The sequence below is a fragment of the Podarcis liolepis genome (genome assembly GCF_965112155.1).
Source record: "Podarcis liolepis genome assembly, chromosome: 2".
Lineage (NCBI taxonomy): Eukaryota > Metazoa > Chordata > Lepidosauria > Squamata > Lacertidae > Podarcis > Podarcis liolepis.
The window spans coordinates 118,721,136-118,738,040 of NC_139555.1; the positions used below are offsets into that span (position 1 = coordinate 118,721,136).

Below are 16,905 nucleotides of genomic sequence, written 5' to 3' on the forward strand. Positions count from 1 at the left end.
CCAGGCGATCTGCCAGTCTCTGCACCTGCCCTCTGCTGGCTGGAGCCGTGCAGCAGCATCATCATCATCATCATCATCACCATCATCATCATCATCCTTTATTTATACCCCGCCCATCTGGCTGGGTTTTCCCCAACAGAATATTAAAAACACGATAAAACATCAAAATTAAAAACTTTCCTAAACAGGATTGCCTTCAGATGTGCACACACACCTCAACACATAAAAAATAGGCGATGTGTTTTTTGGAATACGAAGTTTTATTTCTAAACATTATTTTTACCCTTTTGTTGCTTCGGAGTCCAAGAGAACAAGTGGGAGCCTCTGCTCGCTCTCTGCACGGAGCAACCAAGAGGCTCCGAAGCGGTTAACAGCAGCGACAGGGCTGCCGTTCCTAGAGCGGAACGGAAGGCTGGCGGGAGAGGAGGAGCTTTCGCTTCCTGTTCCGGTGGAAGTGGGGGCAGCTGCTTGGCGCGGCTGCGTCTGTCCGTCCTCGCAGAGGCGCTGGAGGCGGGTAACTGGGGGGAGTCGCCAGGTCAAGGGGCGGAATTGGGGGGCGAGAGGGAGAGGGATGCCAGGAGGAAGAGGCGCAAAAGGGATGGAGCCCCGTCCCTCCTGGGGGGAACTAAGGGGCGACGGGGAAAGGTCTTCATCTCCTGGGAGGGGAAGTGGGAGACTTTGAATGGATCATCCTTAAATTGTAATTACAGATAGGTAGCCGTGTTGGTCTGCCATAGTCAAAATAAAAGAAATTCCTTCCAGTAGCACCTTAAAGACCAACTAAGTTAGTTCTTGGTATGAGCTTTCATGTGCATGCACACTTCTTCAGATACACTGAAACAGAAGTTGCCAGATCCTTCGATATAGATCCAGGATGCCAGGATCTGGCAACTTCTGTTTCAGTGTATCTGAAGAAGTGTGCGTATCTGAAGAAGTGTGCATTCTTCAGTGTATCAGAAGAAGTATATAGATCCTTCTATATAGAAGGATCTGGCAACTTCTGTTTCAGTGTATCTGAAGAAGTGTGCATGCACACGAAAGCTCATACCAAGAACTAACTTAGTTGGTCTTTAAGGTGCTACTGGAAGGATTTTTTTTATTTTGACTTAAATTGTAAGTTTCCTTTCCTAGACAAGTTGAAGGGCTGCCACAGAACGTCCTTTTCTCTTGACTGCTAATTTGACAGTCTTAGCACTCTTGACTGGGGCCAAGACATATCCAGCCCCATTACTTGCACACTTGCCATAAAAGACCAGAGCTGTACATTTAAGATATATTCATGCCACAACTGCATTTCAGTTTTCTGTGCCACAATAGTTTTCTGTGCTTTGACTTTCACCTCCTTTCAATAAAGGGTACAGTGGTACCTCGGGTTACATACACTTCAGGATACAGACACTTCAGGTTACAGACTCCGCTAACCCAGAAATAGTACCTCGGGTTAAGAACTTTACTTCCGGATGAGAACAGAAATCGTGCTCCGGTGGCGTGGCAGCGGGAGGCCCCATTTGCTAAAGTGGTGCTTCAGGTTAAGAACAGTTTCAGGTTAAGAACAAACCTCCGGAACGAATTAAGTACTTAACCTGAGGTTCCACTGTATATCCAGGTACCTAAATGAGCAAGTTTGTTCTGTAGCTGGCTGATCTAAGCACCATTTATACTCTTGTTGGCCAGAAAATCATAATCTCGGCCTTATGTTAATTAATCGGCAGGCTTTCTTGATTACACTATATGCTGAACACCTCCAGGTTATTTTTGAGGCCTGATCAGAAAAGTGAGCGGAATACTAAATCACCGGCATACATCAAGATTGAGTTCTTTCTGTTCCTAATTACTGGACACGGGGAGTTTGCATCGCCTAAACATGGCACCAAATGATTAATATAGAAGTGGAAATGAGTGGAAGGCAGAATGCAGCCTTGCTTCACTCCTCACAACGTTCCAAAAACATTAGTCTTACTGTCGTTTAAGCCTACTCTGAGCTTCATTTCTGTGTTCTTGTATAAAGAGCAGAACTCTGCAGTTGATGTTGGCAATTTGACATCTCTTTCAATTATTCTTCATGTTCTTAGTACGTTTACTTATAATATAGTTCAGAGTAAAGCATTGGTCCATGGTACAGGCAGTGACCCTCTTAGGTGCATTCAGTTGATGCGCAATCACTGACACGGGGAACGGGGCAGGGAGCATTTATATGCGCTCCAACTACGCACGGGGGACCAAAAACAAAAGGCCTCCTCTGTACTGTTTGCAATTTTCTGCCTTTAAAAGATTTATACAACGCTTAATCCCAAAGTGGCAGGTGTTTATTATTATTATTAGTTACATTTAGTCACTCAAAGCAATCTACAATATGATACAAAAATCAAAGGCACTCTAAAACAAAGCAAAACAAAAGCTTAAAGTTCTGTATATGAATGTTTGTCACTCCAAACCAAAATTTTGGAGTCGCTTGCATCAAGGGCTGCTGTTTAATATCCTCTCTTTTCTGCACTTTTCTTTTGCTAACTGCTACGCTTGCAAGGGGAAAAAATTATGTTTCTGTTAAGTACAGCAGTTTCTGCAAGAGCATTCCTGGCAAAAGTGGTAAAAAAGAATAGAGAAACAACCAACTTCAGGTCCACATTAAAGTCCAGTATTACTGAGGCCTTATTTATCTCCTTGACATCTGATGGGAGGGCGTTCCACAGGGCGGGTGCCACTACCAAGAAGGCCCTCTGCTTGGTTTTCTGTAACTTCACTTTGTACAGTGAGACAACCGTCAGAAGACCCTCGGATCTCAGTGTCCAGGCTGAATGATAGGGGTGAAGACGCTCCTTCAGCATTTTATCGGTTTGCCTTTTTATTCCATCAGGAGATGTTGAAGGGATGCTGGCAGAAGTGTCACCAAAAGAATCCAAAGAGCAGGCGGAGCAAAGGAAGCTGAGGCTTCAAGATGGAGGCAGCAGGCAAGAGGGGAGGCGAAAGCAGAAACCAGAGGGTAAATCAAGTACGTCTCAGGGTGGTGAAAATCAAATTCACAGAGAGGAGAAAAAGTATGAATGTACAGTGTGTGGAAGTAGATTTGGTTATCGCTCAACTCTTACTTCACATCAAAGAGTGCACACAGGGGACAAACCTTATAAATGTTATGAATGTGCAAAGAGCTTCACTCGCAACAGCCTACTTACTAGACATCAACAAACTCACAGAGGGGACGAACCTTATAAATGCTGGGAGTGTGGAAAGAGCTTCCGTTGCAGCAGTGCCCTTACTGAATTCATGCAGGGGAGAAACCTTACAAATGTTTTGATTGTGGAAAGAGCTTCAGTGGCAGTTGCTCCTTTACCTTGCATTAAAGAATTCATACAGGGAAGAAACAGGAGGTGTTGTACTTGACTGCTTATGTTACATCACACAGTTTTGTGTGAGTGATAGGAACTGCCTTCCATTTTCTTCCAGGTTCTGGTGTCTTTTGAGGAGGTGGCAGTATATTTCACCCAGGAAGAGTGGGCACTCCTGGGTCCAGCTCAGAAGGCTCTCTACAGGGAAGTCCTGCTGGAGAATTATGAGGAATTGTCTTCTCTGGGTAAGCATCCTTTGGCTGAGAGATGTGTATGTGTTTCCCCAAACCCACTGACCACTTAAAACGTTAAAGAACCTCAAAGCAGTTTACAGAAATAATAAAGCAATAAAATTATCAGGAACATATCTAAAAAAAACTATTTAAACATTCCAAAAATGATTAAAACCAACACTGCCCTAAAAACCAGACTGAAACACATGACAACAGTCTTATTTGCCTGGAAAAGGTGACGTAAACAAAAATGTTTTTATTTGTTGTTGTTTAGTCATGTCTGACTCTTCGTGACCCCATGGTCCAGAGCACGCCAGGCACCCCTGTCTTCCACAGCCTCCCACAGTTTGGTCAAACTCATGTTAGTAGCTTCGAGAACACTATCCAACCACCTCGTCCTCTGTCGTCCCCTTCTCCTTGTGCCCTCCATCTTTCCCAACATCAGGGTCTTTTCCAGGGAGTCTTCTCTTCTCATGAGGTGGCCAAAGTATTGGAGCCTCAGCTCCAGGATCTGCCCTTCCAGTGAGCACTCAGGGCTGATTTCCTTAAGAATGGAGAGGTTTGATCTTGCAGTCCATGGGACTCTCAAGAGTCTCCTCCAGCACCAGAATTCAAAAGCATCAATTCTTGTTTTTATTAGCAGGTTCAAAATAAAGAGCCACGAAAAACATACCTCTAACAATGATGTATCTTCTGCTTTTCCCTCAAAGAAGGGCCTCTGTTTCCTCAACCTCGCCTCATCTCCTGGTTGGAAGAAGAGGAAGAGGAGTTTGTCCAGAAGAAAGAAGCAGGTGGGTGCCTGAAGAACTCAGGAAGTGCATCGAGCCCAGCTTCCTGTTCTCGAGGTGGCTAAGCAGATCCCTGTGGGCAGGCCATGAGCTGTGAGCACAACAGCAACGCTTCCCAGTCGTGATCCCTGTTGTGAGGTTTTTTGGTTTCCCGTTAATTTAATTATTTGTTTTTTTCAAATTAGAGTTTTACAATCACATATCCGAGGCCAGTCTTTTTGGGACGTGGGTGGCGCTGTGGGTTAAACCACAGAGCCTAGGGCTTGCCAATCAGAAGGTCGGCGGTTCGAATCCCCGCGACGGGGTGAGCTCCCGTTGCTTGGTCCCTGCTCCTGCCAACCTAGCAGTTCGAAAGCACATCAGAGTGCAAGTAGATAAATAGGTACCGCTCCGGCGGGAAGGTAAACGGCGTTTCCGTGGGCTGCTCTGGTTCGCCAGAAGCGGCTTAGTCATGCTGGCCACATGATCCGGAAGCTGTATGCCAGCTCCTTCGGCCAATAAAGCGAGATGAGCACCGCAACCCTGGAGTCGGCCACAACTGGACCTAATGGTCAGGGGTCCCTTTACCTTTACCTTTACCTTTATCCAACATACAACAATCTTGTTCGTTCCAAGCACTGAGCTGCTCTGTGGTTGCTCAGTCATAACTATTTATATTTATTATCTGCTTTGCTCATAAAAAGGACCCAAAACGACTTAACAAAGAACTCAGATGTGCTTCAAAGCAAAACATCCCTTCCTCAGGAGCTTGAAAAATGGACAAGCTGCTTCTAGTCAGTTCAAGAACCAGCTTGAAGAAGTAGTTGAGCAAACCCATGCCACCTTCCTTCTACGTACATTGTGAAGGGAAAAAACAAAATGTTTTATCCTGCTACCTTTTCCATGCCACTTTTGCAGGTAGTCAAAAATGCGGCAGGTCCTCTCCTCTTTGGGATGAAGTGGAAGGAATGGCCCTCCCTTCAGCTCAGGTAATTGGGTCTGGAGGTCTCCTCCTGTGGCTTCTTCGTTTGTTTAATTGGTTAGTGTTTTCTGAGGCAGCATATAAAATTCTCTCAGCATGGTAGAAATAGAGTAGAAACATAACTCCATACAGCAGGGGCACAGACGGTGAGCCCTCCCCTCTTATTGGGATCCCCCTAGTGAAGCTGAGGAGCTGACTGGCGCCTACTTTGAGCCCTGCTTTGTCTGTTTGCAGGCATGGTTTTAATAATAATAATAATTTATTATTTATACCCTGCCCATCTGACTGGGTATCGCCAGCCACTCTGGGCAGCTCCCAACAGAATATTAAGAGCACACTAAAACATCAAACATTAAAAATTCCCTAAACAGCGCTCCCTTCAGATGTCTTCTAAAAGTCAAATAGTTGTTTATTTCCTTGACATCTGATGGGAGGGCGTTCCACAGGGCGGGAGCCACTACCGAGAAGGCCCTCTGCCTGGTTCCCTGTAACCTCACTTTTCGCAGTGAGGGAACCGCCAGGAAGCCCTCGGAGCTGGACCTCAGTGTCTGGGGTTGAATGATGGGGGTGGAGATGCTCCTTCAGGTATACTGAGCCGAGGACATTTAGGGCTTTAAAGGTCAGCACCAATACTTTGAATTGTGCTCGGAAATGTACTGGGAGCCATTGTAGGTCTTTCAGGACCAGTGTTATATGGTCTCGACGGCCACTCCCAGTCACCACAGACCCTCGTGCTTTTTGCACACACTGTTCTTATCCTCCGTCCAGGCAAGGAAAAAAAGCAGCAGGCAAGGAAAAAAGCAGCAAGGAAACATTCTAGCTGGGCACAAACCTGTGGTGAGGGTTTTCCAAGCCCTCTTAGCACGTTTCTCCCTTTTGTCCTGAGTCTGAGCATCTTCAAAGCCCATGACTCTTTTGGTAAAGGCTGTTCTCCAATTGAAGCGCTCGCAGGCAAAATGGAAGAGTAATGAAATCCCCTCTATACAAGACTGGATCCAAAAGCTGACAGAATATGCCGAATTAGACGGTCTATCAGAAAAAATAAAGAATAAATCAAAACAGGAATTTGTTTCAAAATGGGAGGTTTTCAAAGAATATTTGAAAAATAAATATAGTAGTTTAAATTCTGTTGCAGCATTCAAGGAACTTCAGTAATAGTTGCAAGGAATCAGATATATTAAGAAAAAGTTTCATTATGATAAAATGTGTTTGGCAATAAGTAATAGTGGTTAAGAGCGGTAGTCACGTAATCTGGGAAACCGGGTTCGTGTCTCCGCTCCTCCACATGCAGCTGCTGGGTGACCTTGGGCCAGTCACACTTCTGTGAAGTCTCTCAGCCCCACTCACCTCACAGAGTGTTTGTTGTGGGGGAGGAAGGGAAAGGAGAATGTTAGCCGCTTTGAGACTCCTGAAGGGGAGTGAAAGGCGGGATATCAAGTCCAAACTCTTATTCTTCTTCTTCTTCATATGAAATCAAAATATGGAATAGATGGGAGGTTGGGTCTTTAGTGTTAAGACCAATATGTGTTTTATTGTTTGTTAAGAAAATAATGTGTCTATGGTTATTCCTGTGTGTAATTTGGTATTTGTGTTTTTTCTTTTTTCTTGCTGTATCAATAAAAATTAATAAAAATAAAAATGAAGTGCTCGCAGGCCAATGTTTCCTATTTGTCAGTGTTTATACTCCTTTTTTAAGATTTGCTTTGAGAGAGTCTTTAAACCTCTTTTGTTGACACCCCTGGTGTACATAAAGACTCACTGTGGGGCGGTTCTGGAGGTGGGTTCTCATTGCGGTATCTTTTACTTCCCTTCCTTGAATATTTCTCTCTCTTTCTCTTTTCTTTTTCTTTTTTTGGGGGGAAATTATTATAAAGTACCATCAGAATTATGGATATTTCCTCCTTTTTTCAGAGTTTGGTGTCCTTTGAGGAGGTGGCTGTGTACTTCACCAGGATCGAGTGGGCTTTGCTGAATTCAGGCCAACAAGAACTCTACAAAGATGTCATGCTGGAGAATTACAGAAACTTGGCCTCTCTGGGTAAAGATCCCTCTGCACTCACCTTCTTGAATTCCTTATCGTTCTCTCCATATAGGAAGTCCATGGTCAGTTCTGGCTATTATTTGTACCCCGCCCATCTGGCTGGGTTTCCCCAGCCACTCTGGGCGGCTTCCATAGAAACCAAAAATACAGTAAAATATCACAGGGCTGCCTTCAGATGTCTTCTAAATGTCAGGTAGTTATTTATCGCATTGACATCTGATGGGAGGGCGTTCCACAGGGCGGGCGCCACTACCGAGAAGGCCCTCTGCCTGGTTCCCTGTAGCTTTGCTTCTCGCAATAATAATAATTTATTACTGTGCTAGCTGCCAAAATTAGACAGGCGCCACCCAGCTTAGGTGCCTACTGAGGTCATTTTCGGCTAAAGAAGATTTTCCCCTTGAGTTTTCACCCAGACATTTGGTCATTGATTCTGCTCGTATTGATTCGGAGCAGACTCCCAATGTATAGTCAGCAGAGTAAAAACATAAACACGCTGCAGGGAGCATGGTTTGGATTTAATAATAATAGTAATAATACTATATTTTTTCCAATGCAAAGTTATAAAAATCCATATATATCAATCCATATTATCCATGGTAATTGTTAAACAACAAGTGAAATCAGAATCCTGCCAATGTTTCCATCTGCTTAAAGTGGTCTCTTAGCTAGCTTATAAACTTTTCCCATTCTTTTGAAAAGCTTTTGTCCTCTTGGTTCCTGAATTTTCCAGTCAGCTTTGCAATTCAGTCAGCTTGGTTTGCCATTCCTTGTCTTCTTTCCATCTCTGAGCTAGCAGCATCCGGGTGGCTGTTGTTCCATACACAAAGAGTCTTTTCTGGTCCTTTGGGATGTTGGTACCTGTAATTCCTAATAGAAAAGCTTCTGGTTTTTTAACAAAAGTTATTTAAAATATTTTTTTCATTTCATTATATATAATCTCCCTTGCAGTCCACTGCCACATTTTCTTTACATTTCCAGCAGATGTTTGTACTTGTCCTATACATTTTTGCCAGCTTGGTAGGAGTCAAATACCAGTGGTACATCATTTTCATATAGTTTTCTTTCCAAGTACAACATGCCGTGAATTTCAGGTCTGTTTTCCATAACCTTTCCCAATCTGCCATCTGAATATTACGTCCCAGATCCTTTGTCCAGTGTATCATTACTGACTTGACCAGTTCATTTTCTGTACATGGTTTGGATTTTCTGCAAACCTTTGCAGTCCTGGGTGCCACCAATAACGCTTTTTGCTTTCTTTCTTTTTATTCCATGAAGAAGGGCCACTGATGCCCCATTCGGACCTCATCTCCTGGCTTGAAGAAAAGGAAGAGTGGTTGGGCCAGAAAAGAGAGGCAGGTGGGTCCTTGGGTAGAGAAGAAGATGGAGGGCGGGGAAACCTGTGGCTTTTCGGAGGTTGCTAAATTAGAATCCCCATGGGTGGTTTTGTCGTCTCCTGGTGTTTTTGTAGTAAATTCTACGTAGAATCAAAGAATTGTCAAGTTGGAAGGGACCCTGAGGGTCATCTAGTCCAACCAACTGCAATGCAGCAATCTCGACTGAAGAATCCATGACAGTGTGGATGGAGCAATTGGCGATAAATGGCGTTGGTTTGGAGATAGATGGATGTTGCTATATCCATAGTTGCTTTGGTGATGTGGTTGGGGTCAGTGGTGGATGGCTATGGTTGCTTTGTTGGTAGATGGAGTGGTTTGGTGATTGTGGGAGTGGCTGGCGCAATGATAGATGGAGATGGAGTTGCTGTGGTGACACCAGACTGATGTTTCTAAGTCCATCTAGTGCTCCCCCCCCCTCTCATTCCTGTCCCGTTTCAAAGATCTGGTCCTTTGGGTTGGAATGGAGGTATGGAAAAGAGGTTTGGATTTTCTATAAACTTCTGCACTCACAGGGGCCATCAATAACGATTTTTGCTTCTTTTTTAATCCCATCAAGAAGGGCTTCTGATGCTCCAATCAGACCTCATCTCCTGGCCTGAAGAAAAGGAAGAACTGCTGTTCCAGAAGGAAGTGGCAGGTAAGTCCTTGGATATAGAGCAGGGATGGGGGAAACTCTATGGTCTTCTACTTGTTGCAGTAATGCAACTCCCATGAGTGGTTTCGTCATCTCCTGGCATTCTAAGCAGAGTGGATGGAATGGCTGGTCATGGGTGGAGTTTGACGATTGAGAGGGTTGTTGATGGATGGAGAGCTTTGGCAATGGTGGGAGTGACTGGTGGAGTAATGGATGATGGTCGAATCGCTTTGGTGACCCCAGACGGATGTTTTAGGGCAGGCACCCCTCCCAAACTCAGCCCTTGAAATGTTTTGAGACTACAATTCCCATCATCTATGACCGCTGGTCCTGTTAGCTAGGGATGATGGGAGTTGTAGTCCCAAAACATCTGGAGGGCCGAGTTTGCCTATGCCTGTTTTAAGGTCTGTGCATTGCTCTCCTCTATGCTTGTTTTCTTTCAAGTATCTGGGTGGTTGAGATGGTGTCAGGGATTGGACTGAGGAAGAATGGTGTGAGCCACCCCCTTTTCCTGAACCTTCCCAAGGGCAGGAGGACTGTATTGATTTAGTTTGCAGAGGGGCATAGTCCAGAGGGGGAAAGCTGGGAAATACTGGATGAGGACAGGAGACAGCTGGCAGATTCAGTCCGTGGACATCATTTCTGATGCCATGCACCCCTTCCCCTAAAAGATGGACTTGGAAAGTGATGGAACAGAAAGCACAATGGCAACAAGCTCAGATTACCCAATGTAGGAGTGATGTAGATGGGGACAGAAGGGGTAAACCTTTACTGGGAGCAACACCATTTTTTAGCATGATATGCATTTCTTGTCTCTCGCTGTGATTATTAAAGAACTTATCTGGTAAGAGCACTCTTTTCGTTTGATCTGCTTGATTACTGCCACCGGGGGAGGGATCCGATTCCCTGAAGCCTGGCAGATGGGATGGAGGGCTGAAAAGAGAATACATGATTCGGATTTTCTTTGACCTTTTGCAGTCACAGGTGGCATCAATAACAGTTTTTGCTTTCTTCTTATCCCATTAAGAAGGGCCTCTGGTGTCCCAATTAGACCTCACCTGGTTTGAAGAAAAAGAAGAGTTGTTGGTTCAGAAGAAAAGGACAGGTAAGTCGTTGGATATAGAAGATGGATGAGAGAAACCCTGTGGTCTCCCAGATGTTGCTGAATTGGAACTCCCATGAGTAGTTTCATCTTCTCCTGGTGTTTTTGTAGTACATTCTGTGTAGAGTGGCTGGAGCTGGTTTGGTGATGGATGGATGTTGCTTATATATAGTTGCTTTGGTATGGAATTGGGGTTGGAATTGGCTGTTTTGGTGATGGATAGGCTGTTTTGGTGATGGCAGAAGTAATGAGTGGAATGGTTTGATTGTTGGAGTGGTTTGATGATTGAGAGGGAGAGATTTGTTTTTGGCAATGGATGGCGTTGGTTTGGTAATAGTGAAAGTGGTTGGGGAGGGATGGGGTGGTTCAATGGTTAGAGCAGATGGAGTGGTTTGATGACTGAGGGAGAAACTCAGAGTGATTTGCGCTTTTTACCTGATCTTCATTTTCTGTCTGCCCCCTCCTCATGCAGGTGATGGACAGGACAATGAGAATTACCAGGCGCCATATATAGCGTTGGCAGAAACAACCACACGTGATATGGGGAAAGAAATGTTTGGAAATCAAAGAGAAAGGCACAAGGCGAACCGATCAAAGCCTAGGCAGAAGAGGCAATCTGCTTCCCAGAGGGTTGAGGTCCATGAACTCCTGACCCCTCCAGAAGACTGTAAAGATAATAAGAATATTACGTGTCCGGTGTGTGAGAAAATATTCCAGTATAGATCACAGTTAAATACACATAGCAGAAGTCACACAGGAGAGAAACCGTACAAATGCACAGAGTGTGGGAAGAGCTTCAGTACAAGCAGTTCCCTTACTGCACATGGAAGAACCCACACAGGAGAGAAACCGTATAAATGCATGGAGTGCGGAAAGAGCTTCAGCCAAAGAGGAAGCCTTATTGCCCATCAAAGAACCCATACAGGGGAGAAGCCATATAAATGCATGGAGTGTGGAAAGAGTTTCAGTCAACTTGGACATCTTATTTCCCATCAGATAATCCATAAAGGGGAGAAACACTGTAACTCCGGACAGGTGGACTGTGGAAAGGGCCTCCATGATAGCATAACCTTTACTGAACATCAGAGAACCCGCACAGGAGAGAAGCAGTATAAATGTCTGGAGTGTGGGAAGAGCTTTGATATGAGAGGAACCCTTGCCAAACATCAAAGAATCCACACAGGGGAGAAACCATATAAATGCATGGAGTGCGGAAAGAGCTTCCGGGCGAGCTGGACCCTTTGTATACATAAACGAATCCACACAGGGGAGAAACCATATAAATGCTTGAACTGCGGAAAGAGCTTCCGGGATGGCGGAACCCTTGCCAAACATCAAAGAATCCACAAAGCGGAGGAAAGATATATCTGCACAGACTGTGGAAACGTCTTTCGTGGGAGCAGTAGCCTTACTTTACATCAAAGAGTCCACACAAGGGAGAAGCAGTGTGCTGGGTGGAACCTTTCCGAACATCAAATAATCCACATGCGAGAAACCGTGTAAATTTATGGAATGTCAAAATGCCTTCTAGTATACAGTTACTGACTCGTCCTTTTATGCATGAAAGCATTAACCTGAGCCAGAAATGAGCTCTAGTTAACCGCTCCCAGCAGCCATTCTTTTTCCCTCTCTCTCTTTCTCTCCGACTTCCTGAAAACCACATGAATGAATCTTTCTACAAGAGTTTTCTACAGTTCCCGTCTTTGCTAACACAAAGACTACACGGTTCCTTTTTTATAACGAAACCAACTTCTTTTCTTTTCAAACAGTTTGGAACCTTTTCTTCGTTGCTTTTACCGCCAACGGATGGAGACTTGTTTGCTGTAATTTCTGAAACTAGCCCAGCTGTTTTCATGGGGAACGTTTGTTTAAAGGCGAATGAGGGCAGATATAGAATCTAACCACATTTTTATGTGCTTGGTAAGGTAAAGGTAAAGGGACCCCTGACTGTTAGGTCCAGTTGTGACCAATTCTGGGGTTGCGGTGCTCATCTCGCTTTACTGGCCGAGGGAGCCGGCGTACAGCTTCTGGGTCATGTGGCCAGCATGACTAAGCCGCTTCTGGCGACCCAGATCAGCGCACGGAAACGCCGTTTACATTCCCGCCGTAGTGGTACCTATTTATCTACTTGCACTTTGATGTGCTTTCAAACTGCTAGGTTGGCAGGAGCAGGGACCAAGCAACCGGAGCTCACCCCGTCGCGGGGATTCGAACCGCCGACCTTCTGATCAGCAAGTCCTAGGCTCTGTGGTTTAACCCACAGCGCTACCCGCGTAGCTATGTGCTTGGTACCAATTGGCAATTGTGCTAACTCTGTATGAGAAAGTAAATCTTTTTGTCCAAACGTCTCTCTGCAGCATCAGGTTATGGGGCTCAGGCAACACGTAGGTTGGAGGTTTTCAACCTTTTTGGGTCAACGGCTCCCTTGACCAACTACCTTTCTACAGCACCCCTGTGGGGCTCCGGAGCCCAGTTAGGTCACTCCTTGCCTGCAGAGTTGGCAGACTCTCACCCTTTTTCAACCACCCTCCCTTGCGGGGTGTTCCATCAGTCTCCTCTCCTCTCCTCTCTCCTTGGGAGTCCTCCAGCCGCTGCTGCCGCCTCTTTAAGGAACTTGTCTAGAGTAGTAAGCTTTCATAGAACCATAAAATTGTAGGGTTGGAAGGGATCCTGAGGGTCATCTAGCCCAACCCCCGGCAAAGCAGGAATCTTTTGCTTAATGTGTGGCTCAAACCCATGGCCCTGAGACTGCAGACCTTGGACTGAGTAAATGTGAACCTATCCAGATGATACAGGTCAGCAGTACAAAGCTGTCAAGGACCAATTAATTCCTGGCATGCACGAAACACATTGGGGTGAGATATCACTACATTTGTGAACATGTCCTGAGTGGAATTGTGGAACCAGTTTATTGCCCCATCAGACAGCTGACATACTGAGCAAACCTTTACATGTGAGGAGCTTTGGGTCAAGATGGGACTCTTGAGGGGGAGGGACTTAACATGCTATGTTTGTATGTTCTTTGCATGTACACATCTGCTTGTCAGAGAAGAGAAACTGGCAATATACTTCATATCTGAAGAAGTGTTCATGCACACGAAAGCTTATACCCAGAACTACTTAGCTGGTCTCTAAGGTGCTACTGGACAATTTTTATATTTATTTTGGCAATATACAGTTACTGACTGTGTGCATGAAAGTGTTAACCGGGGCCAGAAATCAGCTCGTTAACATGGGAGCAACTCCTAGCAGCCTTTGCTTCTTCCTCCCTCTCTCTTTCGCTCTTGTCTTCCTGGAAGACGCCAGTAGCCAGCATGGTTCCCAGCTCAAGAAAAATCTACATCCAGTATCTTTGTTAATGTAATTTTTGTTACATTAAATTAAACTTAATTCGTTTTGTAATATAACTTATTTATTTTGCTTTTAAATTGCTTGGAACCTTTTCTTCCTTACTTTTACTTCCAATGGACGGAGACTTGTTTGTTGCAGCTTCTGAACCTCTGCAAGTAAAATTCACTTTTCAAAGCTACGTGTCTGAGATTTATTCTAGCCTAAGTATTTTCATGGGGAACAATTGTTTGAAGGTGGATGAGGGCAGATGTAAAATCTAGCCAAGTTTTAATGTGCTTGATACCAATGTGCTAACTCTGCAACAAGAAAGAATATTTTTTTCAATCTCTCTCTCTCTCCAACATGGGGAAAACGTATGAATGTATGGCATGTGGAAGGTATATGAACACCTTACACTACATCAGGAGTGGGGAACATCCAGTATATGCTTGTCTCTCCCAGGCAGGGCCAGCCCAGCCCACCCTTTTATTCCAGCACCCCTTTGAAACAGCTCCATTCTCCCAGGTGTTTCATAAAATCATACAGTTGGAAGAGACCCTGAGGGTCATCTAGTCCAACCCCCTGCAGTGCTGGAATCTTTTGCCCGATATGGGGTCACACCAATGACCCTGAGATTAAGAGTCTCATGCTCCGCCAACTGAGCACGTCCAGGTCTTAAGATGTGTTGAACTGGTTTTAAAGTTAACATAGTATTAGCTAGGTCCCCCCCCCCCACAATTATTTCTATCTTTAATATATGAGAGGCTTTAATTCGGCTATCATTTGATGTTACGTTTTTGTGATTTTTTTGTTGCTAGACCTTATCATGCAGGATTGTTCCAATTTTATTGTATATTCATTCAGATGTTTTCATTTATTGTTTGTGACTACTAAAGTTTGTTATGTTTTTAGAACTGTTGGTGTGAATTATGTGATTGTTTCTGTAAGCCGCCTTGAGCTTGGTTTAATCATGGAAAGGAAGCATACAAATACATGGAGTAAGAAGTAATGGAGTAAGGAGGAGTAAGAAATTCTCACGAGTAAGAAGTCTGCAAGCTCTTCCCATCTTGGGAACATGGTTGGGACTGTTGATGTACCTGTTGTCTCCATGAGCCTCCCACCTCTCTCCTCTCCTTTGTCACAGCCCATCCCAGATAAGGAAGAAGCACACATCTGGTAGTTAACTCTTTATTTGGCAAGAGAAGCACTTACAGCAGCTTCTATGGTTACACACACTTCTCTAGGCTCTAGGCAGCTGTCCATAGGAGGTCTGAGCCCTAGAGAGCAGTTGCAGCAGCAGAGGTGGTTGCAACTTTTCCTTCTAGCTTATATACTGTTCTTTGGTGGGTTACACACCCACAACCTTAGACTTTTCCTGCATAGAAGACATCACTGCTTTTACGTTTTCAAGGTCCTCCATTATATGTTACATTCCCCCCCCCAAAAAAATTATCATTTAGCCTCACGTGTCATTTTTAGAAGGCAATGTCTTCGGTTTTCCGAAAGGAGCTTATGTGCTTCTTTATCAAACGTTGACTATATTCTGAACTTAAAACTGCAAAGCGTAATGCTGGTGGTCAACAAAAGACATTTAAAGACTCAAGGCAAATCTTTAAAAATGTAGTATAAACACTGACAACTGGGAAACACTGGCCTGCGAGCGCTCCAGCTGGAGACCAGTCTTTACCAAAGGTGTCATGGGCTTTGAAGACACTTGAACTCAGGACGAAAGGGGAAAATGTGCTAAGAGGAAGGCAGGCTTGGCAAACCCTCACTGTGATCAACTCCTGCATGGAAACCAATGTCCCCACTGGAAGGATGTGTGGATCCAAAATTGGCCTCCACAGTCACTTACGGACTCACTGGTAAAACTGCGTTTATGGAAGACAATCTTACTTTGCTACAAAAGTTGCCCGCTCACAAAAATAAAAGCAGGTTTGAATTCCTCACACCCATTTTTTGTGGCTGTCATTGGAGATAATGAAGTGCACCCTTTGGGGTTGCAACTTATTTTTAAATCCCATTGCTGATTCCCCCTCCCCCTCAAAAAAAATCCCCTAAATTTCACCTCCTGAAGTGACAGTACTATGCCCTGGCTAGGGCTGGTGAAACGCTCCCGCCTGCAGAGCTGCTGCCAGTCTGTGCCTGCAATAGTAGGTGGGCCAGTATCTAATCTGTATAAGGCAGCTTCCTGTGTCCCTGCAGCAGGGCTTCTCCTTCCAGACAACTTGAAAACACGCAGACAGACACACCCAACCCACTTGCGTTGAATCCCGCGCTCCGTCTCACGACTCCTCCTGGCGCTCCCCTGGCGTCCCTTTGCCAGGGCCGGAAGCGGCCGCCCCTTCCTCCTTTCGCTGCCTCTCTAGGACGCTGCGCATCTCTCGGTTTAACCCCCAACAAGCCGGCAGGCGGTGAGAAGATGAGCCCGGCTGGATCAGGAGGTAACAGATGCAAAGGACGCAAATTGCCTCCATCCCCTAATAACGGTATCTCAGGAGTCATAGAAATCCCAGAATTGTAGAGTTGTTGGAAGGGTTCCGAGGGTCATCTAGTCCAACCCCCTGCAATGAAGGACGAGGCAGCTGTTCCTGCGACCAGGCGCCAACCAACCCAGATGATCAGATCACATCTCTTTAAAAAGCAGGATAAGGCAGCAGGATTGTGAACCTCACGTTGAAATATATTGTTCATTGTAGTATAATATACTTCGCTAATTTTTCATTTTATGAAATTCACTGTTTTCTGTAGCATACAACCGAAATGAACGAACGACTCTGTTAATTAGAGTTTTTTTCTTTCTTTCTTTTCCTTAATTCATCTGGCCATCTGTCATGGATGCTTTTTTAGTTAATTAAATTTGTATATTTGGTTGACCTGATTGACATCCTATACCTTTTTAAAATGTGGCTCTTCTTTGGGGGGAGGGATGTTATTGGGTTATTGTTTTTATTTTGATTTTATATATTGTGATCTTTTTTGTGAACCACCCTGAGACCTCTGGGTATAGGGCAGTATATAAATAATAATAATAATAATAATAATAATAATAATAATATACCACACTTCATCTGCTCTCAGAGCGGTTCACAACATAAA

The 16,905-nt window shown here is 44.6% G+C and overlaps 1 protein-coding gene across 5 annotated transcripts; it reads left to right on the plus strand.

Moving 5' to 3' along the window:
- The first annotated feature begins 23 nt into the window (after window positions 1-23).
- On the plus strand, window positions 24-14,001 carry LOC310701471 (uncharacterized protein). Of its 5 annotated transcripts, none has more exons than XM_083492394.1 (10): window positions 24-514; window positions 2,855-2,989; window positions 3,442-3,568; window positions 4,267-4,347; window positions 5,242-5,312; window positions 7,217-7,343; window positions 8,622-8,702; window positions 9,297-9,377; window positions 10,402-10,479; window positions 10,949-14,001. In XM_083492394.1, exons 2-10 carry the CDS (start codon window positions 2,936-2,938, stop codon window positions 11,977-11,979), a joined length of 1,731 nt encoding a protein of 576 aa, XP_083348520.1. In that variant the 5' UTR covers window positions 24-514; window positions 2,855-2,935; the 3' UTR covers window positions 11,980-14,001. The 5 variants fall into 5 exon arrangements, with proteins under 5 accessions (XP_083348520.1, XP_083348519.1, XP_083348521.1 ...); XM_083492393.1 differs by having other exon boundaries at window positions 476-700; XM_083492395.1 differs by lacking the exon at window positions 24-514 and adding an exon at window positions 544-700 and having other exon boundaries at window positions 2,855-2,980.
- Window positions 14,002-16,905: the final 2,904 nt, after the last annotated feature.